This window comes from Anabrus simplex, chromosome 3 (assembly GCF_040414725.1).
Source record: "Anabrus simplex isolate iqAnaSimp1 chromosome 3, ASM4041472v1, whole genome shotgun sequence".
NCBI classification, from domain to species: domain Eukaryota; kingdom Metazoa; phylum Arthropoda; class Insecta; order Orthoptera; family Tettigoniidae; genus Anabrus; species Anabrus simplex.
This window is the reverse complement of record NC_090267.1, coordinates 270,979,689-271,006,513: the sequence shown is the minus strand read 5'-3', so window position 1 is coordinate 271,006,513 and position 26,825 is coordinate 270,979,689. Positions and strand designations below refer to the sequence as shown.

Sequence of the window (26,825 nt, the reverse complement as noted above, 5' to 3'; positions counted from 1 at the left end):
AGGAAATGGAGATTTTGTTGGAAAGTTTTGATGCATTAGGTAGTAGCTTGAATAATAGTAGGACACTAAATAGGAATGTAGAAGGAAGGGGTAACCAATCTAATAATCAGGACAGGACTATGAATAATCGTAACTACAGAAGAGAATATCAGGAGAGACCTAATAATAATTTCCACAGGGAGAGAAATTATCAAAATAGTTCGGAAAATTTCAGGACTGGGAGGCGTGATTATGGTAATCAACCAGAAGCTGGGAGGCGGGAGAATACAGGCTATAATAATAATAATAATGACGCTAGAGAAAATAGGCAACAGGGGAGGCCGACTGAGGTGTGTAACCAACAAGTCGTAACCGAACCAAGTACTTTAAACGCGCAACAGACTGTATAAACAGGTCACTGAGACAGTCCGTAAATGGTAAGTTCACGTATAAGGTAGATAAGTATGTTAATGTCGATCAGCCTATAGTTGTAAGTGAACATGATTGTGACCTAAGTAGCAACAATTCAAATGTTTTAAGCGACGACTTAATCGTAGACAATACATTTTATAAGTGTAATTTAAATTTCGATATAAGGCAAGATTTGTTAAGTGATCTTATATTATGTAATGAGGATAATTTAAGTAGTGTTACTGTTACACCGACGATTGAACTGCTGATATGGGGCAGAAAAGTTAAGATTTTGTTGGACTCTGGTAGTGAGAAGTCATGTGTAAATTCCAAGCTGTATGAGGAAGTTTTGAGAGAGAAGTATGAGGTGGCGGAAATTCCAGTGAGGAATACGTTCATCGTAACAGCTGTTGGAAACAAGTCTCAAAGAGTGAATAAACAAATAGCTGTCCCCATTAGCATAAGTGGAGAATGTATTTTCCAACCATGCTTAGTTGTGCCTAATTTAGTTTATGCCGTTATTTTAGGTACCGACTGGTTAACGTGTCACAAGGCTAAATTAAATTTTGATCTGTGTAATGTCAATCTTATTTGGGGAAAGAGTAGCAGGGAAGTCAGTTTATCATATGATGTTTTGTCAGAAATTAGTGCGAATAAAGTGTGTTCTAGTACGGAAGGATCTTGTGAAATTCCTAATATTAGGAAAAATATTGATGTCTGTCATGTGTCTATACAGAAAGACTCTAGAGATGAATTGTACGAGACAGTGGAGAAATGTAATTTAGCGGAGAGTCAGAGGGACGAATTGTGTGAATTATTGTTATCACAGAGTGATGTTTTTAGTGACCGGCCTGGTAGAACACATCTTTACGAACACAAATTTAATGTTCTTGATAACTCAACTTTTGTAGGACCGAAATATCCCATTCCGTTAAAATACGCTAGCGCTGTTGAAGAGCAGATTGACATTATGCTAGATTATAATATAATTGAACCATCATGTAGTCCTAATTTGAATCCACTTGTTATTATACCTAAGAAGGGTAACACGGTAAGATTGTGCATGATAACTTTTGTAGGATTATATTGGATGAATTTGAGCTTGGTGACAAGGTTTTACTCAGAGTGCCACTCCCGTCATCAGCAGAATGTACCGTTTTCATCGTCCTGATATTGGAATGAAGGTCGTCATACGAAGTTATAAGTTTGCCATGCACGGTAATGATCGCGAAGATTACGTAATTGGGCCATACCGGTACGTCAGAAAGGAATGCATAAGTTAAATAAATTAGGCCATGATTTCGAAATGTATACATTTTACGAACGTGTATATATTCAAGAAGGCCGTGCACGTGACGGCAAAGATATTTATTTGATGAATTAAAGATGCCTAGATCACGGATCGAGACGGAAAATTGTCAAGGATCCATGCGGCCGTGATAAAATAATAGAAGGTTTTCAATATTGTTAAAACAAGAACAAGAAGCTGAACAAAAAAAATCCGTAACGTAAATCGAAATAAATTTATCCTCAAGAAGTAAAGCGAATCTTCGTGTGAATAGAAGGGAGATATTGTAGAAGTTACCGACTGGAGAACTTGCGAAGTGAGAGAATATTTGGAAAACAAACATACACGAAGGAATATCGTGAAGAGAGAGTTAGGAAATACCCGAACAGTAGTCGGAGTGGATATGCAAGTCCGTGCGAGCAACCGAGTTGAATATTACGCAGTATAGGTTGATTAGCCGAACAGAAGAAAATATTTACAGAGATAACTTGAAATAATTTAACTGTTAAATTGCTACCAAAGATTAATATTGAAGTATTGTCCTAAAAACCTGATATTAGAGACAGACCTGATATTTATTCCTGAGAATATGAATATGAAATTAATTCACGATTTGGAAATGTTTCTTTCTGTTATGATTGACTGCAACAACATGATGAGAGGCTAAACCGAAGATGGAGCCCGCTGTCTGACGGAAACCGCCCAGCTGTTCTGCTATCTCGAGTCCCAAAATCACAACCTGATGGCGACGTAGCAGAGGATGGAGCCGTGCGACGCAGTCCCTGGATGACAACATCAAGGCCAAAGCCGACCATCTAACGTCGGTGATCACAAGATAAGTTCCAAAGAGTTATTTTATTTTCTTGAAATTGATATGCAGTAAATTAGTAGTTGTAGTTAAAGTGTATATTTGGTACGTTGTTTTACCTAGTTCTTCGTGATTAAATCACAGACGTTACCATCTTCGAAACGAGATTGTCCATGTTGAATTAAATTATTAATAGGGGAATAGGTACTTCTTCCAGATTTTACAATCTATGCCATAATATAGGAATGCTTAAAACTAAACCAGGAGAGATTTGGAATGTAATTTCTAACCATTATGGGACAAAAACATCGTATTTAAGTGACGTAACCTTAATTATATATTCTTGAAGAAGATAGTTGATTTACGAGTAACCTAAATGTGATTGCCGATACGACGCAATGAAATGTGAGTACATATTAACTTATTTGATTTATATATGCATTTCATTTTTAGGCTAGCGTGTTTACGCGTATAATATATGAATTTTAACCCAAAACAGCACCATTGTAGTAAAATAATGTGATGTTGGAATGATTTGCCGTCATGTTGGTGATGATAAATGTTTACATAGAGAATTTATGATTTGAGTGGCATGTTAATGTGCAATTGTGAATAATTATTCGTCGTGATATGTTTATGTGATTGAATTATGAGACATTATGGTAATTAATGTTAGTAGACGGAAAGATAGATATATTTATAGGTAGTTTTGGCGGTGAATACGACGTAGTATGGGCCGATGGTGATGATTACCATTTGCGGCAGAATAATAAAATGGTTATGAGTGGTATGTAGGGTTAATGGTACACGCGTACAATGAAAAACATCACATATTTCGTATATTTGGGTTACCATACACTGTCTTCGGAAGAAATATCCAAGTAGGAAATAAATGAAGGGAAACTTGCCGTCTTCATAGTTAATTTATACCAACGTTGTACTAAATATTATTGGAAGTTTGTTGTCAAGAATGAATTTGATTCAAAGAATAATCCCATAATTTAAAATCTTTACCGCAAGTAATATAAGAGGTAACCAAATGCATTCCTACGGAATCAGTGATACCTGATTAATTATTGCTAAACCTTAAAACATGTTTGGTACAATTTCTATTAGAACTACAATTATAATTAGACTTTGAACGATACCTACATTTATTTAAGGTGGTATTTGAATATTTTAATCAAATGATACGGTCGAGGAGAACAATATTTCTCATTTTAAGAACAAAATATATTTGAAATAGCCATTTTTGGGCCAAAATATTTGGAACTTACTTGTGATTACTAACGTTAAGACGCCGAAACGAGTGAATAGTGAAAGAATGTTGAAATGATAATGATGAAAATAAGCATTTTTTTTTAAATTATTTTTTTTAATTATCAGTTGATTTTGTATAGAAGAAACAAGAACTGATGGACTTAAACTATATTAAAAAAAAAAAAAAAATTACGATTAGGGACCTAGCTTTATTTTCAACCTAAAGATTTCTTTATTAAAGAAGAAGAAGATAATTGATTATGATAATTATTAGTAGATTTTCTTTTGTGATTCCGGAATCAAGAAATAAAATATAGATTTTCTAATTTAGAGGTTATTATTTTAGGAGATAGGCTAATATTTTTAGGATTTAGGTAATTTTGAATTAATCCATTAAAAAAATATTTTATTTATTTTCTTCACTTATATTCGGATGATTGGACTTGGAAAACATAATAATGATTTAGGATGATGAATGGTATCGATAATAATTTATTGAAGTAGAAATGTGGTGCCTCAGTTGACCTCACGGTAAAATAGTATGGTTCAAAAAAAAAAGCAATTTAATTATCCCTGAGAGGTGTCACGAGGCAAAGTAAGGATTACCATATCATATATTCTGATAGGAGAATTCTAAGTTACGATATCGCTAGAATTCTATGAGGTGATAACTGCGTATATGATGAATATTTAAAGCGAACTTAGCCAACGACACTTAGCAACAAATTTACTATGCATTCATCCATTAAATGATCTATTAGAGTGATGGGAGATCGAGGGGAAAATAGCCGGAGCAATTGTTACCCAAGTTAGCGCTCATATTAAAAATGGTCGCCCAATATGGTGCATGGATGAAACTACCCCTCAGGATGGTGCAAGAAGCTGGTCAATTTTCTAAGTTTTTCTTGTTATATCAGGGATACTTCACCGTAGTGAAACGGATTGGGAAATGTGCTTATTCATTAGAAGACAAGGAAGGAAATATCGTAGGCACATACAATATAAGTAATCTTAAGAAATATATCATGTGAGTTTGTTGATTAATTTTCATTATTATGTTAATTCACCTATTTTATGAAGCTGGCATTGCGAACAGGACTTCAGTGAAATTAGCGTGTGTTGTGATATTAAGTGAGCACGGCAGTGCAATAAACTCCAGTGCTTGGAGAAAGTGTATACAATGAAATGTCTTCGAGAATTACTTTTGAACACTAAATGAACGTTTGAAACGACAGAAGTGAGAAAGAAATGTAATCTGTATGTAAATAATACTGTATAATCAAAGTGAAAACGATAATTGATCAATGTTTTATATGTGTAACAACGAACATCCAGATGGATGATACTATGTACTCAATTTTTAAAGGGCATTTTTATACATGTATCTATGGTGTACTCGATTTCAGGTGATTATGTATATATTTCATGAATCAATCGATTCATTTCATCGATTATTTCATGAGGGAGGCGTTCTGTAACCGTACAACAAGGTTACAGATTCTATTCAGTATTTATTATTATTATTATTATTATTATTATTATTATTATTATTATTATTATTATTATTAACCCGATTCATTAGATTTTATATATTCTGTTTCTCATCATTTAGACTGTAATAATTAGGTATCACGTATATTATTGTATTTAATCATAGGTTAAGTGAAATTTGTTTGTAATTATTCTGTATTGTAGTAAGTGAGATTTGTTGGTTTCACATTGTCATGCTGTGGCTTGTAACTTTGGCTAGATGAGCTGGCATAGTATTTTGCAATCGAGGCTATGTGTAACTGTGCAAGTAGATTTCCCGGTGACGCATTCAGCCTAGTCATTCTCAATCCGCTTGGGTACGCTTAGACAACACATGACTGATGACATCAGTGCGTGGGCACGTGATTGCGACCAAGTGTCAGTATTCGCCAGCTACTGTATGTGGAAGTGGAAGGGATGAACAGTGAGTAGGGAGATGAGTCATCGCGAGGTTATATAAGTCGAGGGGACGGTGGTGAGAGTTATTCAGATCATACCGTTCAGATCATATTGTGCGGATCATATGAAACAGTCAGATGTATCAAATGGAAGAAGTGGTCTTAGTGTGATGGTCAGAGCTAAGAGTTGTGTTTGAATAAGTAATAATCGAGGAGGTCTACAAGTGGTGGTTGTATCCGAGCAGAGACGGGTACTATGCAGATAAAGAAACATCATCTTCTTGTGAGGATGGACTTCACAAGATGTTTTAATAATATTTTCCAATTTCTTATAATATATTGAGTGGACGTAATTACATTGGAGCTCCCTACACGCGTACATGGTATGTAGGCCAACTCCTTGTTATATAAGAAGATAACAGCAGACGGCTCCCGACTTCAGCTCAGAGGTTTTCCCAAGAATTTCAAGTTCAACAGCGGTGTATGCCGACATCAGGTAATTAAAGCATCAGACATGTTATGCATTCATAACATGAAGAAGAATGTAATCAGCGGCGATATCACATCTCACTTCAAGTTCATGCCAATAGCTTTTTTTGTTTAGATTAAATTTTCCTTTTATTAGTACCGCAAATCTCACGATATATTTCTTTTGTTAAATTAAAAGACGTCAATGATTGTTCATTGTGACGTAAATTATAGTCATAAACTCAGTTTTATTTTAATTATAATAAGTGATTCCAGTTCCATGTACAATCCTCAACTGTGGAAATGCAACAGTAATTTAATATTTTCCTGATCCATATCCCTGTATATTGCCAAATATGTGAGTTTATCACCTCACGCCTTGAGATAATTGATATAAGAGGTATGCTCTACCGAATTTTGTTGTTTTTCTTAAAAAAGCAACTGGCGCTCAAACAAATGTTATTTATATTGTGTGGAAGATATGAAGGTATAAGAGTAGTGGTTGGAGTAGTCACAACATGTACTTTTCGTTTTTGGAAAATCGAAATAGTGGAGGGTTGAAAGGGGGATGAACTTTTAAAATGAGTGTATCTATATCTCAAAAATTTTAAAAGTTTACAGATGTAAAAATTGGTACTTAGAATGTCCTTTCAAAATAAAGAAACACGTATTTTTTTGTTTTCGGAAAATCCCAATAGGAGGGGTGAAAAGTGTGAATAAGTTGTTGAATGTGTTTAATGAGGATACTTATATCTCAGAAACTGAAGACATTACAGACCAGACAGTTAGTATATGGAATCTTCTTTCAAAACACAGAAAAATGTATTATTTTGTTTTTTGGAAAATCTAATTAATGGGGGCTAAACAGGAGTGACAAATTGGGGTGAATTTTTAGAAACACTATATCTACAGTATATCTCAGAAACGTAAAATGTTACAGGTGTAAAAACCGGTATTTGGAATCTCCTGTTAAAGTAAACAAACAGGTATTCTCGGAAAATCCAATGAAGGGAGGGTGGTCGGTGTGTGTGTGGGGGGGGGGGGTGAAAAATTGAAAAATTAATTGAATTAATTGTAAGAGGATACTTACATCTAATAAAATCTAAAGCTGTTACAGACGTAAAAAGTGGTATTTAGATCTTCTTTAAAAATAAAACGACGCGTTTTGGGGGAGGGGGGATCGGGGAATCATCTTTGGGGGCGGATGTGAAAAGGAGTTGAATTCGTTTCATGAGGACACATATCTCAAAATCTGAAGATAATCGGTATTTTGAAGATCCTTTACTATTAAAGAAACAAATATTATTTGCCGGAAAATTTACTTAAGGGGGTGGGGGGCAGTGTGAAAGTAAGTGAAAAAAGTTAATTATTTTTATGGAAATACTTATATCTCAAAACTGAAGGTAACACACGTAAACATTGGTATTTGGAATCTCCTTTAATCATAAAGAAACACGTCTTCTTTTCTTGGGGGGGCGGGGGGGTAAATCAACTTAACCGCGGTGGGGTGAAAACGGAGGTGAGACCAATTGATTTTACTGTTCCTAATGTACTTATAAGGAGCCTCCGTGGCTCAGGCGGCAGCGCGCTGGCCTCTCACCGCTGGGTTTCGTGGTTCAAATCCAGGTCACTCCATATGAGATTTGTGCTGGACAAAGCGGAGGCGGGACATGTTTTTTTTCCAGGTACTCCGGTTTTCCCCGTCATCATTCATTCCAGCAACACTCTCCAATATCATTTCATTTCATTTGTCATTCACTAATCATTGCTCCAGAGGAGTGCGACAGGCTTCGGCAGCTGGCACAATTCCTATCCTCACCACTAGCTGGGGGCTTTATTAATTCCATTCCTGACCCGGTTGAATGACTGTTGATTTTCAATGGACTTATTCTGATCATAAACCGATCATTCTTAATCTTTCCTGGGTTCGTTTTCAAGAGCCATCTTTTCCTTTGGAGAACCTTCTTAGATTACAGTAGATTCTTCTGGCATATAAATAGAAATTTAAACACATTTGAAATAAACGATAGGTATAAGATTGACCGTGCAATTGTTCACTTCTCTAATAAGGTCAAAAATACACGGAAGTATGTCATTCGTATCGCCAGAAGTCCTGCGCACTTGCCTACAGGCGACAATGGTGCTGGTCATACTGTCATCAATGACAATGGCAGCAGATGTAATTTACCGCCAAGTAGAAGTCTTGCATCTTGCTGTGGGGTCCAGAACATCAATAATAATAATAATAATAATAATAATAATAATAATAATAATAATAATAATAATAATAATAATAATACCTAAATTCAACTAATTTCACCCACTCTAATAATAATAATAATAATAATAATCATATTATTAATAATAATAATGTTCTGGACCGTCGTCAAAATGTGCGGACCGTGCTGGAAACGGGTCCTGGACGGGTAATGACTACGATTGCAGTCCGGCCGCCGGTTCAGTACTGCCAAGGCACCTAAGAGGACACCACGCCGGATCTCCTTAAGAATTTGATCCACATTAAAAATGCTTATAGGAAAGCATGGCTAAGATTTAGGGACCCAACTGACCGGGTTGAATACCTGGACCTAGCCCGGGAAATACGAAATCGATTGCTGGAAAAACGACTGAAAAATGGGAGGAACTTTGCCGTAATCTCTCAGTAAACGAGTCAGATCGCGAATATCGGCGGGTTATATATAAAACGTTAAGCATTCAATTATAAATTTCAGTATAATACCGTAGCGAAGCACGGGTATCTTGCTAGTAGATGTATAAAGCTACATGACCCATACCATGTAGGGTAGTACATATTTAACACTACCAGTGCACTAGAGAGAGTACTTTCAACTACTCTCTACTTTGAGTAGCAAAAGCAAGAATATCAGTATAGACAAAACTCCGTATGTTGAGAGGTTGTGGCTGATCACTGAACAAGACTGGAGCCAGCATATAACCTATTTCTACTAAACTCTTAGCAAACAATCTCATTCCGATTGTTGTTAGAATCAACTACATTTGAACTGAAACGTAAAGAAATTATTAAGGAAATTAAATAGTGCACTAAAAAACTTCAGAAAATGAAAAAAAATATTACTACACAATTCAGAACATTTATGAGCTTCAAATACTTACTTGATGTACAACATCTAAAAACTGAAGGAATGTAGGAGCAAATCCACTTGCTTGAGAAGTGGCAGCTAAATTACTCCGATGACTAAATCGATGTCCAAATCCTAACCACTCCTTTTCCACTAGAACGCGGAAACCTTCAAGAGTGCGATAATGAGGATCCAGACAGAGTTGTGCCACAGAGGAAACCTAGAAAAATATTTTATATCAGAACACTCAATTGTCCACCACCATTTATACATTCGTAGTGAGAAGCTTAACTACTTCTCTTCAAAATCCGGTAATATTAGAAAACACCACAGCACTTAAAAAACAACACCACATATAAAGAAAACAATTCTGAAAGTCTTCAGCCAACTGCATTGCCGTTTTGGGAATTTTGTTGTGAGGGTTGCTACCTTATCATGTCAGATAGCTTTTATTCCTGTCCTCAAAGGATACATACTAACCAACCAAAGTAGACGAGAAAAAGGTCCATCTACCTGCCTACAGTGTCCTATTACAAGAATGAATGCAAGCTGGATGACGTAGAAGCAAGGGGTCTCCTGATCAGTGCGAGAGGGACAGTCCCTAAGAATACGATAGAGCTGCTGAAGACCTTCAACATCGGAACCAAGGAGTTCATTGACGGGGGCTGAAAGCACTCGGGACTTCTCTTCTGAATCTCAGACATCACTAGTATTTGCCAGACTGAGATCATGGACTTCTAATTAATTTTTCAACAATTGTTGTAGTGTATTCTTTGTCTCAGGCAGCCTCCCAGTGGAGGAAAATTTTGAAAATAAAGTAAAATGCCCCAAATTCTACACTTGCTGCAGTTGAGGATAAAAAAGGAAAAGGAAGAGAAAGTTCTAGGATCATGCAAGTCTCTGCTGTATACTCATTATTGTGTACAGACAAAAATCTGTTGTCAACTAGTGTATACTCAATCTAGAAGTGCTTCAGAACCCTGTTTAACAACAGAGCAAGTGTTTGCAGGTTTGGGTCACATAGCAATTAGCTTGCATTTGGGAGATAGTGGGTTTTAACCCCACTCATCGCCAGCCCTGAAGAAGTTTTTCTGTGGTTTCTCATTTTTACACCAGGCAAATACTGGAGCTGTACTTTAATAGCGCTCCCAGCCCTTTCCTATCCCATTGTCGCCGTAAGACCTATCTTTTACAAAAAATGTTACAAAGGATGTTGCACCAATCAATACTATGTAAGTACACTAGTGTCCAAAAGTTAAGCATAATCACTAAACGAGGCCATACCGCCTGACAGGAATGTCAGACGGATTCCTGAACAAACGGAAGCTGAATCACACACCTTATGTCACACAACTTGTCCAAAAAGCAGTGTCAGAAAGGTTCTCATAGCTAAGGTTGACGCAAGTGCAATAAACAGTTATAACTTGAAAACAATATTCTCTCACCCATGAGTAACTAATGCAAATATTGAGCTTGAATTATTATTATTATTATTATTTTACAATTATGGTTATCATTATTATTACTTCTATGTATGGCTATGAAGGGTTACATCCATTTAGTATTATTATTACATCATATGTACTATTATGATCACGCTGTTTGTGAGGTTATGTCATGGAACATGTGTTGTACATAAATATTTATGTGAGTTCAGTTAATGAATATACCTGTAAATTAATATTATTTAAATTATTCTTACATGTAATACATAATTGCGAAACACACTGTAACTTCCAGAATGGTAACAGGTAGACGAGAATGACTGAGAATATTCTGTACCCTATTTCTATGTATTGGGCACTCTCGAATTTTTCAAAAGGTATATTTTGTAATGTAGCTTTCTAGAAGCCTGGCCAGGCACATATATAAGGAGGTGGTCTTGACGGTAACGGAGAGATATTGTTTCATTGATGAACACGAGTTGTGGTTAGGCTGACATGCCGATGTAGGCACTCGGTAGTCATCTGTTTCAACTGTGGTTCAGGGTTGTAACCTCTATGTGCTGTGTTATTCAATTGTTTTAAAATGGCAGCCTTATTGATGATCTCGGATTGAAGTGTTTTGTTTGTGATACTGTGAATAAGGTTATGTGTGTGTTTAATTTGTAAATATATGTAAATAAATGTGAATAAAATAATTGTACCAACTTACAGCATCTCGTGTGTGTCTTTGTGGGTACATTAACTGGCGACCGTGACGAGGACATAAAAATTTATGAGTGAATACAAGTGTATAGATCATAACGGAAGTCATACTAGTGAATATGTCACTCAAACAGCTCAAAGACGAACTTACCAAGAGGAATCTCCCGACGAACAGGAAGAATTAATCCCTACAGGCGTGACTACAGGTAGATCTCAGGGAGACAGAGAAGATCCTGAAAAGATTTTCATCGAAGTCGATGAAAATTCCGAGACAGAAGAAGACTTAAATATCCCTAAAATGTGTTCAGACTTAATGACCATGATGCAGCCAATAAATGACAAACTTTCAGGTGAAATTTCTTAAGCTAACTCAGTTTTAACCAGAAAGATAGCACAAGTGTACACACAGGTTTACAATGTAGAACAGGGCCTAGAATCGAAAATTTCAACCGTAAATGACAAAATTTCATCGCAAATTAGGGATGTCACCGATCGATTACCGCAGCAGATATCGGACATCAGGTCAAAACTGGGACAGGTTGACCAGATCGATAGTAGAGTAAGCCAGCTGGAAGGGGATATATCTTGGACCGCAAGGATGGGGTGGAAATCCAGGTTTCTGGAATAAAACAACTGGTTGAGTGGAGGATTTCTATCATCGAGGGAAATTTTGAAAACTGATTATCTGCAGTCGAGGGACATCTTGGGAGCCGTATTTCTGCTGTTGAAGAAAGGATAGAAAACTGAATTTCGACCATCAAGGGAGAAGTGCAGAATATAAGGGAAAGCATCCTCCACGCAGTAGAAAATAGACTGACTCAAGCAGGATGTACCGCCACACCTCTAACCCCCTCAAAACTAGCCGGCAATACAGGACACCTGAACCCGAAGGTGATTATAGAGAGGCTTCCGGAATTCCATGGGCAACTGGGGGAGAAGCAGACTACTTTCGTCGAGGGATCGGTCAACCTACTGAGAATGACTAATTTTCTGAGGACATCTTCGTGCAACTAGTCACACCGCGATTGAGGGGCAAGCCGCTACTTAGTGGAACAACTTGAAGGGTTTAAATCTAAATAGGATGGACTTCAAGAGGGAATTCCTCGCTAGGTTTAATTCCGAAGGGGTGATGAGCTGCGTGAAAAGGAAGCTACTGACTGAGGCACAACCCACTGGCATGAGAGCTACAGTCTTCGTTTTACAGAAGTACCAACTCTTCATGCGTCTGCATCCGAAAGGAAGTGAAAACGATCTTATCAGATATCACAGAGCTACTCCACGATAAGATTCGACCCCTAGTGAAAGTATCCTTTGATGATCTATGCAGAATCATCGCCCAACTGGAGGAGGAACATAAGAGCAAAGCTATGGAAAAGACCAGTGCTGTTATGAAGTGCTACCAGTGTGGACAAGTGGGACACCTGAAAGAACAAGTGCCCAGCCTTAACGTCGGAGAAACTATGTCCAACCCATTCTGGGTTAAGGGGGGATGGGACCAGGAACAGGAAGGTGCCTCAAGACCTGACAGATGAACCAACCTGGTCAAGTAGGAGAGTGATTGGTCAGATAGTGAGTAGAATAGGCCAACCCTGCCCAGCTATCATTTTAAGGATTGGCAATGAGAATTTTTCAGCAATACTCGACAGCCGAACAAGCCACTCAATTGTCAACGGGACTGTTGCCAGATTACTACGGCCTATGAAGTCTCACCACCTTGGAAGGGTAGTGGGAGCAGAGGACAGGGTAACCTATTATATCCAAGGACATACTAACCTAATTGCTAAATGCATGAACATGCCTATTGTAATTGATGTTGCAGTGATTTAGAACCTGATACTTGACATCATATTAGGTGATGACTTTCTGGTGAAATACAAGGTGATCCTAGACTATGCAGCTCATGAAGTATTTTTGGGAAAAGACAGACGTCTGAGGGTCACCTGGCACGATGGAAATCTCCAAACTAACACAGATACGGAAGTAGACGTAAACCTGGGTGATATCCAGTTAACACATCTTCGACCGGGTGAAGAAAAGGAGCTGAGACACATATTAAAGGACCTTCCGGAAGTCATCACCAATCAAATAGGACGGACTACCATGGTAACACACACCACTGAATGCAGCGCTTCCTCACCCATCAAGCAACGTCCATATCCAATCATCCCGGATAAGCGCAACTTCATTATCGAGAAGATTCAAGAGATGGAGGGCAAGGTCTCATCGAACCTTCTACATCCTGTTGGGCTTCATATATATCGCTCTAGTGAAGAAGAAGAAGAAGAATAAGAATAAGGAGAAGAAGAAGAAGAAGAATAAGAAGAATAAAAGAATGGGGAGTATGGACTGTGTGTGGACTTCCGCAGGTTGAATGAGAAGATTGTTAGTGATGCCTACCCCATGCCTGACCTGAAAGACTCACTGAAACAAGTAAGTGGGTCTAGAATTTTCAGCACGCTGGATCTCAATTCCAGTTACTGGCAAGTGAACGTCGAGGAAAGTTCCAGACCACTGACCACTTTCATGACACCGAGATGATTGTACCAGTTTGCAGTAATGCCCTTTGGATTGAAGAATGCTATTGCCACCTTCATGCAATACGGTATTATCAGGATATGTTGGAGATTTTTGCCAAGTGTATCTCGACGACATTTTAATTCACAGCAAGAATTTTCAAGAACACCTTGTACATCTGAGGAAAGTGCTGGAACGACTGAAGATTCATGGACTGACTTGTCAACTGGAGAAGTGCCACTTCGCCCAGTAAAGCGTACAATATCTTGGCTATGACCTAACCTCTGAAGATTTAGAAAGGCAACCGGAGAAGAATCGAGCTGTCGAAGAAGCTGAACGCCCGCGGACCAAGCGACAAGTACGTCAGTTCTCCTTGGCTTGTGTGGATGGTATAGCAGCTTTGTGCCACACTTTGAAGAGAAGGCAATACCACTCACCGATCTACTCGGTAACAACCACCCGTTTCGATGGCCCAGCAAGGAAGAGCCAGCATTCCAAGGCATTAAGGCTGCGATATGCAACGTTCCCAGTCTAGCCTATCCCGATCCTCAATGGAAGATGTGCCTGCAAACGGATGCCAGTGACTCTGGCTTAGGAGCAGTGCTATTCCAGGAGAGGAGTGATGGCGGAAGGGCCATCATCGAGTATGCCAGCAGAAAACTATCTCCCACCGAACAACGCTATTGCACTGCCGAGAAGGAAGCCTTAGCGGTGGTATGGGCCATAGGCAAATTCAGAGGCTACTTGGAGAGAAGGAAGTTCCAGCCCTACACCGATAATACGGCTCTCAAATGGTTGAACTCGGTATCTGGCTAAAAATCTAAATTGATGCGATCGGCTCTGTTAATCACACAATTTGAACTCGATGTGTATCACGTCCCAGAACCGATGAACATAGGAGCAGACAGCTTATCTAGGCACCCGGCGATGGAACCTGAACCTAGGAGACCACTGTCGAGAAGGAGTTCCGACAAAAACACCGGAGTGAGCCTAAGGAACCTGTCCTTATGACCATCAAGAAGGAACTTGATCTGGGAGTGATCAAACAGTGGCAGCAACAAGTCAAGCCCTGTAGGATCATGACACAGTGGATTTTTTATTATTTTTTTTTTTTTTGCTAGGGGCTTTACGTCGCACCGACACAGATAGGTCTTATGGCGACGATGGGATAGGAAAGGCCTAGGAGTTGGAAGGAAGCGGCCGTGGCCTTAATTAAGGTACAGCCCCAGCATTTGCCTGGTGTGAAAATGGGAAACTACGGAAAACCATCTTCAGGGCTGCCGATAGTGGGATTCGAACCTACTATCTCCCGGATGCAAGCTCACAGCCGCGAGCCTCTACGCGCACGGCCAACTCGCCCGGTACACAGTGGATTAGGAGACAGAACACCGATAGTCGACTTGTCCCGAGGGAATTCAAGATGGCTAGAACAACTTCCGGGTTGACGGAGGACTCTTGATGTACAGGTCGCACCTCTCCGACAGGCCTGCAGTAGTGGTGATCCCCAGAGAGGACATGACAAACATCCTCGAGAAGTTCCACGACAGCACGGAAGCCGAACATCCAGGAGGCGAAGAGACATTTCAGTCCATCCGACAAAGATTCTTCTGGGTCAACATGCAGAAAGACATCCTCGACTACATGAAGGGGTGCTACATCTGTGCCTGCACCAAGGCGAGCAACATTAAGGCAGATTCCAGCCAACGAGGAAGACGGCCACAACGCCCGTGGGAGGTCATTGCGCTGGACTTGATGGGTTCTTACCCTAGAACGCCACGGTGTAAAACAGGACTCCTATTAATCACCGACCACTTCACAAGATGGATTGAGGTCTTTCCGATACCTGAAGCCACAAATGCTTACAATATAGTGATTATTTTAATCCACCTATTCAATACAAAATTGGTTTTGTGTTGCTAGTTCATAATGCTACAACATGGATTTACAGGAACATGTTTCGCTTCATTTACACGCATCTTCAGCCTACATAATTGTCTCAAGGTTAAGACCTGTCATATTTGGATTGTTTTTACAAATTTTTTGCTTGAGTATAAATCCATGTTTAGTAATAATATGTAAAAAACGTAGGAAATATGTACACATTGAAAGTATGACAATATGAATTACAATGTTGAATTGAAGTAACCCTTAATTCTAAAATACATTGACGTCCAAAACATGGCAACTACAATTTAAAAATTTGGTTAAAATTGTTCTCACAATTACAATGTTGAATTGGAGTAACCTTTAATTGTAAAATACATTGACGTCCAAAACACAGTAACTACAATTTGAAAATTTGGCTAAAATTGTTTTCACAATGCTGTGATTGATTGAATCAACTGTAACATGGCTTTAAATTTGAGTCATAAATATAAACTGAAGGTTAAAATATAGGACTAATGTCTGTTGTGGTTCTACTCCTTAAGGAGTCACAGTAACGTAAGAAAGACCACAAGACTTTTTAGCAGCAGTCAAAGGGATGCTTCACTCATTCTATTACCTCGAAAGATACATAAACAGCTACTCAAGATTTGGATAGAAGCTCTCCCTCCTTTTAACTACAACTACATTAATACAATCTGCCACCAATGGATATTCAAGTCGCAATAAACAAGAACTAATTATTCCAATACTTTCACTGATCAAATCACCAAACTGCAGCAAGCCTCGAAAATTCTAGAAGCGGGTCTCCAACGGTTCCAAGATTTTAATTTTTAGAATATAATTTCGACTCAAATTACACATGGAGTCAAATCATAGTTGTTTTTAAATAATTGCATTGGAGATCACAATTATTAACCAAATTCTCAATATCGGAAGTTACTGTGTTCCAGAAATCAATGGATTTTAGAAAAAAATGGCTCCTATATTTTAACCTTCAGTTTATATTTATGACTCAAATTTAAAGCCATATTACAGTTGATTCAATCAATCACAGGATTGTGAAAACAATTTTAGCCAAATTTTCAAATTGTAGTTACTATGTTTTGGACGTCAATGTATTTTAGAATTAAGGGTTACTCCAATTCAACACTGTAATTGTGAAAACAATTTTAACCAAATTTTTAAATTGTAGTTGCTATGTTTTGGACGTCAATGTATTTTAGAATTAAGGGTTACTTCAATTCAACATTGTAATTCATATTGTCATACTTTCAATGTGTACATATTTCCTATGTTTTTTAGATATTATTACTAAATATGGATTTATACTCAAGCAAAAAATTTGTAAAAACAATCCAAATATGACAAGTCTTAACCTTGAGACAATTATGTAGGCTGAAGATGCTTGTAAATAAAGCGAAACATGTCCCTGTAAATTCGTGTTGTTGTATTATGAACTAGCAACACAAAACCAATTTTGTATTGAATAGGTGGATTAAAATAATCACTATATTTATAGCAAATTTCAATACGGGTTTAATCATGACATTAGTTACATGTAAAATAATAATAACCTGAAGCCACAACGGGACGCATCAACAGCCTGCTACAAGATGAGGTAATCAGCTGCTACAGTTATCCACGGTGCATTTTGTCAGACAACGGGAGTCAGTTACGTCGAGGAAGTGGCAGCAAATGACGACGGAATGGGGTATGGAGCACTGGACCACCCCTATCTACAACCCATGTCTCTTATAGTGCATTGGCACTGGCGGTGGCTTCAAGTAGTCTACGCAGTGGCCTCCACGGTATGCACTAGCCATGCATCTTGGTAGGTGTGCTAGGTACCAACTGATGAGCCCAACCTAGCACACGAGGGCGAAACACTGGCAACCTACTGTGTTTCGCACATTGCGGCGCCATTGACAGGCAACGCAAACCTATGGTGTTCATCACATAAGCGTACTAACCACACGGACTCATAGTATCCCGTGGTGTTCCTCATACAGTGGGTACTAATCATAGGCAAGCCAGAACCATGGGTTCCTTCACAACTTGGTGTCGCTCATATAGTGCTACTAATCACAGGTACTGTAAAAGCCGTCAAGCCCTCGTTTGCTACCAATCAGAAACCTATTTGGTACCCAACATAGTGGTACTACACGCAAGTAAAAGCGACCCCTGGTGTTCCCCACGTGGTGGTACTAATCACAAGTAGTTTCATGGTTCTAATTTGATCATCCCCTGGTCGCTCCTTTTAGTCGCCTCTTATGAGAGGCAGAGGATACCGTGGGTGTATTCTTCGTCTGCGTCCCCCACCCACAGGGGATAGACAAAGAGAAAAAAAAAAAGTAGTACTGATCCGTCACTTCGAAAATTGAAGTAACGGACAAAAAAAGGAAAAGGCCATGAAGGGCTTGAAAATGAAAGATTCCCCAGGGCTTGAATGCTCTAATACCGTTGGGGTCGGAAAAGAACAAGAGTTGACCAAGGGAGGTCGGACAGGATAGATGAAAGTGAGGAGCCTGGCACAAGTAAGTGGAAGCAACGCCAGGACTCAGCTAAGGGCCCCGAGGTCGCCAACCCACGATCCCAAGACGAGAGCCCCTGGGGCCCTGTTTAGTCACCTCTAACGACAGGCAGGGGATACCATGGGTGTATTCTTTGTCTGCGGCCCCCACCCACAGGGGGTTAAATTAGTATGAAAAAAGCCTGATCTCACTGTGGTACCATCTGTGATATCTGTTATGCATTACTTTGATGGTAGGTTCCCCTAGTGTTTACAAACCTAACTGCTTATGAAAACTGTTTTCAATAAAACTGGCTTAGGGCTATATCATCCTTTCAATTCTCAGCTCTCAGGACTTGCCTTCTCAATCTTGGGTTAGTCACATGTTGAGAGGTTCAAGTGTATGCTGACATTTTTAAGGGCCAATGCCCTAAAAATGTCCAGCAACATCTCAGCAATTGCAGAGCTCAGGAGATGACCACCACTTCCTGCTGTCAGTCTCAAGATTACAGCTGGCTTGAAACTAGGATATGTGTTAGAATCTTGCTCAAAAGGTGAACTGTTTATAAATGCAAGACACCATAGAGCGAGGGCTCTATTGGCCACAGATCAGAAGTCTTTAAAATGGAAAATAGACGAGAAAATCCACTGTATATCAACTGATGGCTCCACGAGAAGGGCTGATATTGTTACCATCAATCGTGACTCCAGCAACAGAGCGATGGTTCTAGACCCAAGTATACGATTTGGGAGATTTCTAAACCAGGCTGATGAGGTGGACAAGGAAACTAAGTCCATTTATGAATCATGTTAGCCATAACTATCTAACCACTACAACATACAGCATAACAAATGGACAGGGGTGGGTTTACTGTTTGGAACCAGAGGAGACATCTCTATATTTATATGGAATACCCGAAAGGATATGGGATTACCCTAAATTCACTAAAGAGTGCGTTCATGGGAATTATCGAAGATTCTCTTGGTATTCTACATCACCATCTCCACTTCAACTGAATCGATGAAAATTCCCAACTTCAATTTTAATGTTTGATTGATAAGAATTTCCAAGATTTTTAAGTAATCTTTCATTCTACTTTCGTAAATACACTATTTTGGATTTTTTAGCCAGGGTAAGGAATTACTTTTTTCTTTCAGCATCCCTGGGGTCACTAACTTTGGATGAGCCGATGCCATTTCCGAGGATATATAAAAAACTGACCCTCGAAGTGAGTGAATTTACCTGTCAGGTAACAAAAGCTTATCATGCACCCAAGAGTGTTTGAATCGAAATAAGCTTTTTTCATGGAGGGCAAGTTAGCCATTACATGACCTGCAGAAGGTAGAACCAGCCCTAAGCCAGCAGGGTTATTTCCATTAGTCCTGCGAGCTCAATAATGATTCCAGAAATTATGAAACCAAGCTGGGTAGCTCACATACATCTGCATTAGGAGACTGAAATGAGACATATGCAGAAGGTTTCAATGAAAGAGACTATTCACAGAAGATTAACGCTGTAAGAATACAGCAAAGAGACCTTGAGAGCAGAAAATACATTAGAACAGTTATTGAGTTAATGAAAACTAGGAAAAGAAGTCCTCTAAAATGCCAAAAGTGTCACTCACCTGTGCAGTTATATCTGAGCCATCTTCAAGACAGATCGTAACAGATGAACCTTGCACATCTAGCAGATCAACTACTGCTCCTGCCAACTGCATGATGTTCTGAAGTTGTTGCAGCCATTCTGCAGATTCAATAAGTCTGAAAAATTTCAGACTCACTGAAAATTCATTTACCAACCAGAAAGTATCAATGTAAAGAAGTTTATTATATATATCAAGCCAATCCAACTCACACCACAGTGGTTGTGGTGCTACGGCTCTGCCACCACCCCAGTTCATGGTGAACCAAACCTCAGCCCACATGATATTTAGTCCCTCCCTCTACTGCAACACGTCTTGGGCGAGACAGACCAAGTGGAGGCCTCCCTAACTATATCCGTATTGTCAAATACAAGTAGGAAGAAGAGAGGATCACTCGTTTATTTTTCATTCATTTTTTTTTTTAAAGAATGGACAAAAGGTACTCAGATTCAAATAAATTGAAACTAGAATTGATTAAACTTCAGTTAGAGAACATCCTGAAATACAAGTATTACCATTGAAGGACACCCTCATTATCTTTGATATGAGCTTGAATCCACGGGAATTTCCTCATATTCATTCACTTACCCTGCAATCAACTGCAATATTTTATAATGCCTATGTTTGTGAACTATTATTTTCTTTAATGAATTTCAACAAATGCATTACGAGATCGTGTTTATCAGACTCGTCACTCGTAGCTGCTTTGAGAATTCATTCTTCAAAGACAGGGCAATTAGATGCATCCAAACATTGTCAAAAGCAAAGTTGATGAACCTTAATACAAGAAAATATAAATGAACCTTTGGGTGGAATTATTATAACTTGAGTTTGCTTTTTGAGAGTTTAAAATAGTCTGTGCAATTAGTTCTGTTATTTATTACTCGTGTTCTGGTACTCGAACCTGTATATCTGTCTTATGCTTAATTCAGTCACTCTACAAAACTCAATATTTCCGAGTTTTGTGGTTAGATGGCAGTGCTATGCCATCTTTAATTTCCAGGCCTTGCTTCCTGTCGAAATGAGGTAATGGTGGTTATTTCTTGCTTTCTTTAAATGGGATCGAGTAGTAAAAACAACAAAATGGACTCCACACTAAACGAGACCACTTTTCTGACCTATCTGAAGGCTTTTAGCAGATTTAAACTGTGATTATCCCTATCTGACTATTTTATCATTCTTGTATATTTCTCAGGTACGCGCATTTTTATTTTACCTTTTGGTGCGTGCTGTTCAGTCCTTGAGTGCACGGTTGTGTGTGTGTAGATGTGTCGGGCGTGTTATTTGCATATCTGATGTACAGTCCCAGTGCTTCGAATTTATGTGCCTCTACATTTATTCTTCGATTACATGAGTGTTGGTCATTCGTGTCAGAACCTGTAAAATTGGATCTGTACGAATTATGACCTTATTGAGTTTGCCTATCATATGAACCTTGTGTTCGATGCTTCTCGTTTCTACGGAATACTGTGTCCCTTATATTGAGGCAGTCTGTTTTGGTAACCTGGCTTGATGGGGAGACCATTGTGAGTGAAATTACTCTTTGGGCGGACCGATGGCCTGCGCCACATATTTATTATTGTGTTCAGGTGGTTGGTTGTGCGTGCGTGGGTGTTGTGTGTATGGATTGGATGGAGCAGAAACCACACTATATTATGCATATTTTGTCCTTATTAATTCACGTGATGTTTTTATATCGCTCTTTCATTTTTGCTTGTACCTGACTGGGCATTGTATTTGACTTATTTTTGATTCCTACAGCAGTCATTTTATTTCTCAGTCCCGGTTTACTTTTTCTTTTTCTTCTGCGATACTTGACTATTGATGTGTGCAATCTAGTGGTTTCCAGCCATGGAGGTTTATAATGCTATAATGAACTAAGAGTAATAATATATGTAAGTAAACATCGACTATGTAGGCGTTTTCGGGAAAAAATTGTGAGAGAAGCATTAGTGTATTGTGGAATTGGACGTTCTGACTTGAGCTTTGTTACCATTCACAATTCAGTGGGAAGCCTGGCTGAAAAAAATTTGGATGTTGTGCTGAGTGTGCATGTACTCCTTTAAACATTTTCTTCTCAATATCCTACTTGAATGCTTCATTGATTAATTTTCTCCTCTTAATTTACTTTTTCAATAAACTGGGAATTTGTGTGCTAACTTGCATTTAATACATAGTAGCATTAGTGCTTTGGTATTATTATTATTATTATTATTATTATTATTATTATTATTATTATTATTATTATTATTATTATTAAGAGACTGATCTCCAGTTCAAGGCTGATATGTATGTTGTCACCTATCCCTATCCCGATTAGCGGACCTCGTGTTATTAACGCACTCGTTTCCTCGCGTTTCCCGTATTAATTCTCTCTTTTGTCCTCTTTTTCCAGGATATGGGTGTGGGTATCGGCTCACAACAATAAGATAAAAGAGTACTATGGAACAAAGAATGGAGAAGAACGAATACATTCAAATAATGCAAAGCATTAGATATATAAAAACTGCATAAGAATTCAAACAACTCACTACACTATTAAAAAGAATCAAGAGTTTGTCATCATGTCATATCACAATCATCATGTTCACTGGACTTCTACAATGTCAGGTAGAGGTGGTTAGTAATGCAAGCAATGTACTAAAATTTACTTATCATAAATATACTTACAAACAGATGCATTAACTTGAAAAGCTGAAAAGCAGCTGAAATTGATAACATTTGTGGGGATATCCTGAAGGCAATGATGGGTCGGAATACACTGTAGTACCACATATGAAGTAATTATTTGATTACTGTTTATATGAAGTATGCCTCTATCACTGATGACTAGGTCATCTATTACAGCTAATAGTGGAGCTGTTGAGGATCCAACCAGCCTTCAGACTGAGGACTGTACATACACATACATGAAGGAACTACACCAAATAACTGGAGAGTTGCTATAAGCTCCATGCATTTATTCAATCAGTTTATAGTGTTGTCTTCAGATTATTATTATTATTATTATTATTATTATTATTATTATTATTATTATTATTATTATTATTATTCACTGTCTGGGACCAGTGTAGCTAGTGGATGTGCTTTATTCATGCGACTTGAGTGAAAAAAATAGCTCTTGCAGACCAAACACACAACAACCTCTGTGGTTAACAACCATAGTTGTAAATCGGAGGTTGCTCCACTTAAGGTTCATTACCTTCGATAGTCAATAGAGCAAAGTCTTTTAGAAAAATAATTACACCGTCCTGTCCAATCAGACTTCAGGAGAAGGCTACTTTGGATTCGGTGGGTAGCCAAATGAGAGAGAGCAACGAGTCTGAGCATTTGCAACCAACTAAACTTAAGAGGATTACAGATCAACAAATTAACTACATTGCAACTCACAATATTAATTCTCTCTGTAAAATTGGAAGACTTAAGACTTTTACAGATTAATTAGGTAAACAAAAAATTTAATAGTAGGCCTTAAAAAAATGAGAAACACAGTGGAAGAAGCTTTTGAATCACAAGGTTATAGAATTTATAATGGGATACCTGACTGAGGAGTTAAGAATCAATATCCCCAATTCGGAACAGGATTTATAGTGAATTTAAAAATAACAGATTCTATAATTTATTGATTTTCAAGCAGAGGTTGTTGTGTGTTTGGTCCGTGAGAGCTATTTTATTTTGCTCAAGTTGCCACCATAAAATGAATAAAGCACATCCACTAGCTACACTGGTCCCAAGAATTGCAACTCACACCTTCAAAACAACAAACAACATTTATACAATAATAAGTGATCAAGGGTTATAAATTTCATGTTGTTGGTCCGTATTGAACTATGTATTGAATAGGTGGAAATCTTTTATGTTCATAATTTATATGCAGTAATAAATGCCCATGCCCCTACTAATGAAACAAATTTTCTAACACGAAGAAAGAAAGAAGTGGAGAAGCCCGGGTTTTTCTAGAAATGTGGAAATATTCAAGGAAGTGTCCTTAAAATTAACATAAGATGTTAATTTTAAGGACACTTCCTCTTAAGCATTACTTTGTCAATTTATATATTTTTCATCTAAACAGTGTTATGTGGCTGAAGATGTTGATAATATACGAAACATGTACCACTTTTAACCATTAAATTGCCTTACGCAATCATTGTATCGACTAGGTGGACAATAATAAATACTTAATTGTGAATTTAACTTCTACAGCAGTCCGCCAGGTACGTGGCACAGCTACCACCCGACTGCTACAGCAGTCAACTGGAGTGAAAGGGTTAACTAATACAATATCAAAAGTAAAGTTTAGAGCAGAGGTTTCTGAACCATTTTTGAACTTGCTCATTTCAATCAAGCATTTTATCTATTTTTAAACCTAGAAATTTAGTATATTGCACTCTTAGTAAAGGATGATCAAATAATGTTACTGTAAGATCAGGAAGAGTTGGACATGAGGGCTTGTGAAAAATTATGTTGTTCTTGCTAAGAGTGATGGACAGTCTATTGTTTAAATGCTAAGTTTGTAATAAGCTAATGCCATACTGCATTTTTTCTTTGAGATCTTTAGGAGAAGTACCAACATAAAAAATATTTGTATCATCTGCAAAACAGTTTAACACTTTATAATAAGTTAACAATTACAAGCAAATTATTATAGCAATGTTATATTTGCAAAGTAACCTGCAGTAGGCCATCTTTCTTTAAAAGACACACATCATAATAGATACACATTGTATTCTATTACCATAGTCTTAATGATGATGATGATGATGATAATAATAATAATAATAATAATAATAATAATAATAATAATAATAATAATAATAATAATAATAATAATATAATCCTGCACAACAGATCAAAGAGTCATATTCTACAGTATTCCATCACAACCTTACAAAATGGATTTGAAAAGGCAGTAGACAAATATAATTACAGAAATAGGCCTCTATTACACAATATCAGTAGCTCACAGAAATATAGTATTTTACATACGTGAACTCATGTCCTCGTAATTGAGATGGTGCAACTCTTTTCAAGTGCACTCCTAATGGAAATGAGCTACATGTACTGTTTTAACCACATATCAGCCCTTATGCCAATCTTAAATTTCTGGCATATATCGGCAATCAAGCCCGGGCCCCCGATGAAAGTAGCTAGTAGCTCTAACCATTACATTACACAGATGGACTTGATCATATTACAAATACAGACACACAATATACACTGATCAGCCAGAACATTATGACCACCTACCTAATAGCCGGTATGTCCACCTTTGGCATGGAAGCAATGAAGCCTTGGTAGGTCGCTGGAGGGAGTTTGCACCACTTCTGCACACACTAGTCACCTAATTCCCGTAAATTCCGGGGAGGGGGCGATGGATGAGCTCTGATGCCATGTTCAATCACATTCCAGATGTGTTTGATCAGTTTAAGATCTGGCAAGCTGGGGAGCCAGAACATCAATTGCAACTCGCCGCTTTGTTCCTCGAACCACTCCATCATACTCTTGGCCTTGTGAGATGGCACATTATCTAGTTTAAAAATGCTACTGCCTTTGGGAAACATGATCGTCATGAAGGGGTGTAAAATAATACTCAGCCGTCATGGTGCCTTGCACGAGCTCCCAAGGACCCATGGATGCCCACATGAATGTTCCCCAGAGTATAATTGAGCTGCTGCCAGCTTGTCTCCGTCCCGCAGTACAGGTGTCAAGGAGAGACTATGCAACGCTCAGCTGCTGTGCCAACGTCCAGTGACAATGGTCACGTGCCCATTTCAGTCGTAGTTGGCAATGTCGTGGTGTTAACATTGGCACAAGTATGGGTTGTTGGCTGCGGATGTTAATCCTTAGGAGTGTTTGGTGCACTGTGTGTTCAGACACACTTGTACTACGCCCATCATTAAAGTCTGATGTTAGTTCTGTTACACTTCGCCACCTGTCATATTTTACCAGGTTTAGATTCCCTTTCTAATTTCCCATCATGCCACATGGGTGATGTTAATGCTGTTGTTTCTCTGGCTAATTTTCCTGCATCTTTTAATCGTGTCGTAGCTGACAATTCATTGATCCCTACTGCACTCAAATGAGCTGAATGATTTCTTAGTCTATAAAGGATCCTTTTGTGTTCTCAACACCTTATTAGTATACAAGCCCACATCAAAATCTACACCTAAAGTGGTCCTTTCCAAGCCATTACAACCCATGATTCTTTCCTATTATCATGACTACCCTGCTGGAGGTCATTTTGGTATCTCAAAACCCTTTTCTATTATTTCTTCTATTTTTTACTGGCCTAAAATGTATGATTCTGTCCAGACCTTCGTACATACTTGTGAATCTTGCCAGAAGGCCAAGCCACGTAATGCTTTACATCCTGGTATTTATTCTCCTGCACCTCCCTCTTATCTCACTGAAGTTTTTTATACAATATTGGGGGCCCCCTAACATGATCATCCAAAAGAAATGTATACATGTTCACCTTATTAGATGGGTTCTCTAAATTTCTGGTTATCCATCCAATTAGAAATTCTTTTACCACTACCATAATAAATCTTCTAGTCAATCAAATTTTCCCCCTTACTGGCATTCCACAAAAACTAGTGTCAGATAATGCTGCTATTTTTATTGCTAAACCATTTTATGACATGTTTCTCCCTAGGCATCAAAAAGCTTTTCACTACATCTTATTACCCTGAAGGAAATATAGTCGAGAGATACCATCAAAACCTAAAAATAGTTCCCTCTATCTCTCATTGTGATAATACTTGCTAATAACACTTGCTCTCAATTCTACTTTCAATGATTCAACTAACCATACTCCTGCTAATTTATTTTTGGGCAGTGAGCTTCACTCTCCCCTTTCCTTAAATTGGAACCTCCCAAAAC

The 26,825-nt window shown here is 38.2% G+C and overlaps 1 protein-coding gene across 1 annotated transcript in view; it reads right to left on the bottom strand.

Annotated features, from left to right (window-relative positions):
* Positions 1–26,825, bottom strand: part of Sbf (SET domain binding factor) — an 851,001-nt gene that overhangs the window by 227,350 nt on the left and 596,826 nt on the right. Inside the window, exons 26-27 of the mRNA XM_067143032.2 lie at positions 19,926–20,061; positions 9,278–9,463 (exon numbers count right to left, since the gene is read on the bottom strand). Coding sequence (XP_066999133.1) covers positions 9,278–9,463; positions 19,926–20,061 — 322 coding nt within the window. The remainder of the gene's footprint in view (positions 1–9,277; positions 9,464–19,925; positions 20,062–26,825) is intronic.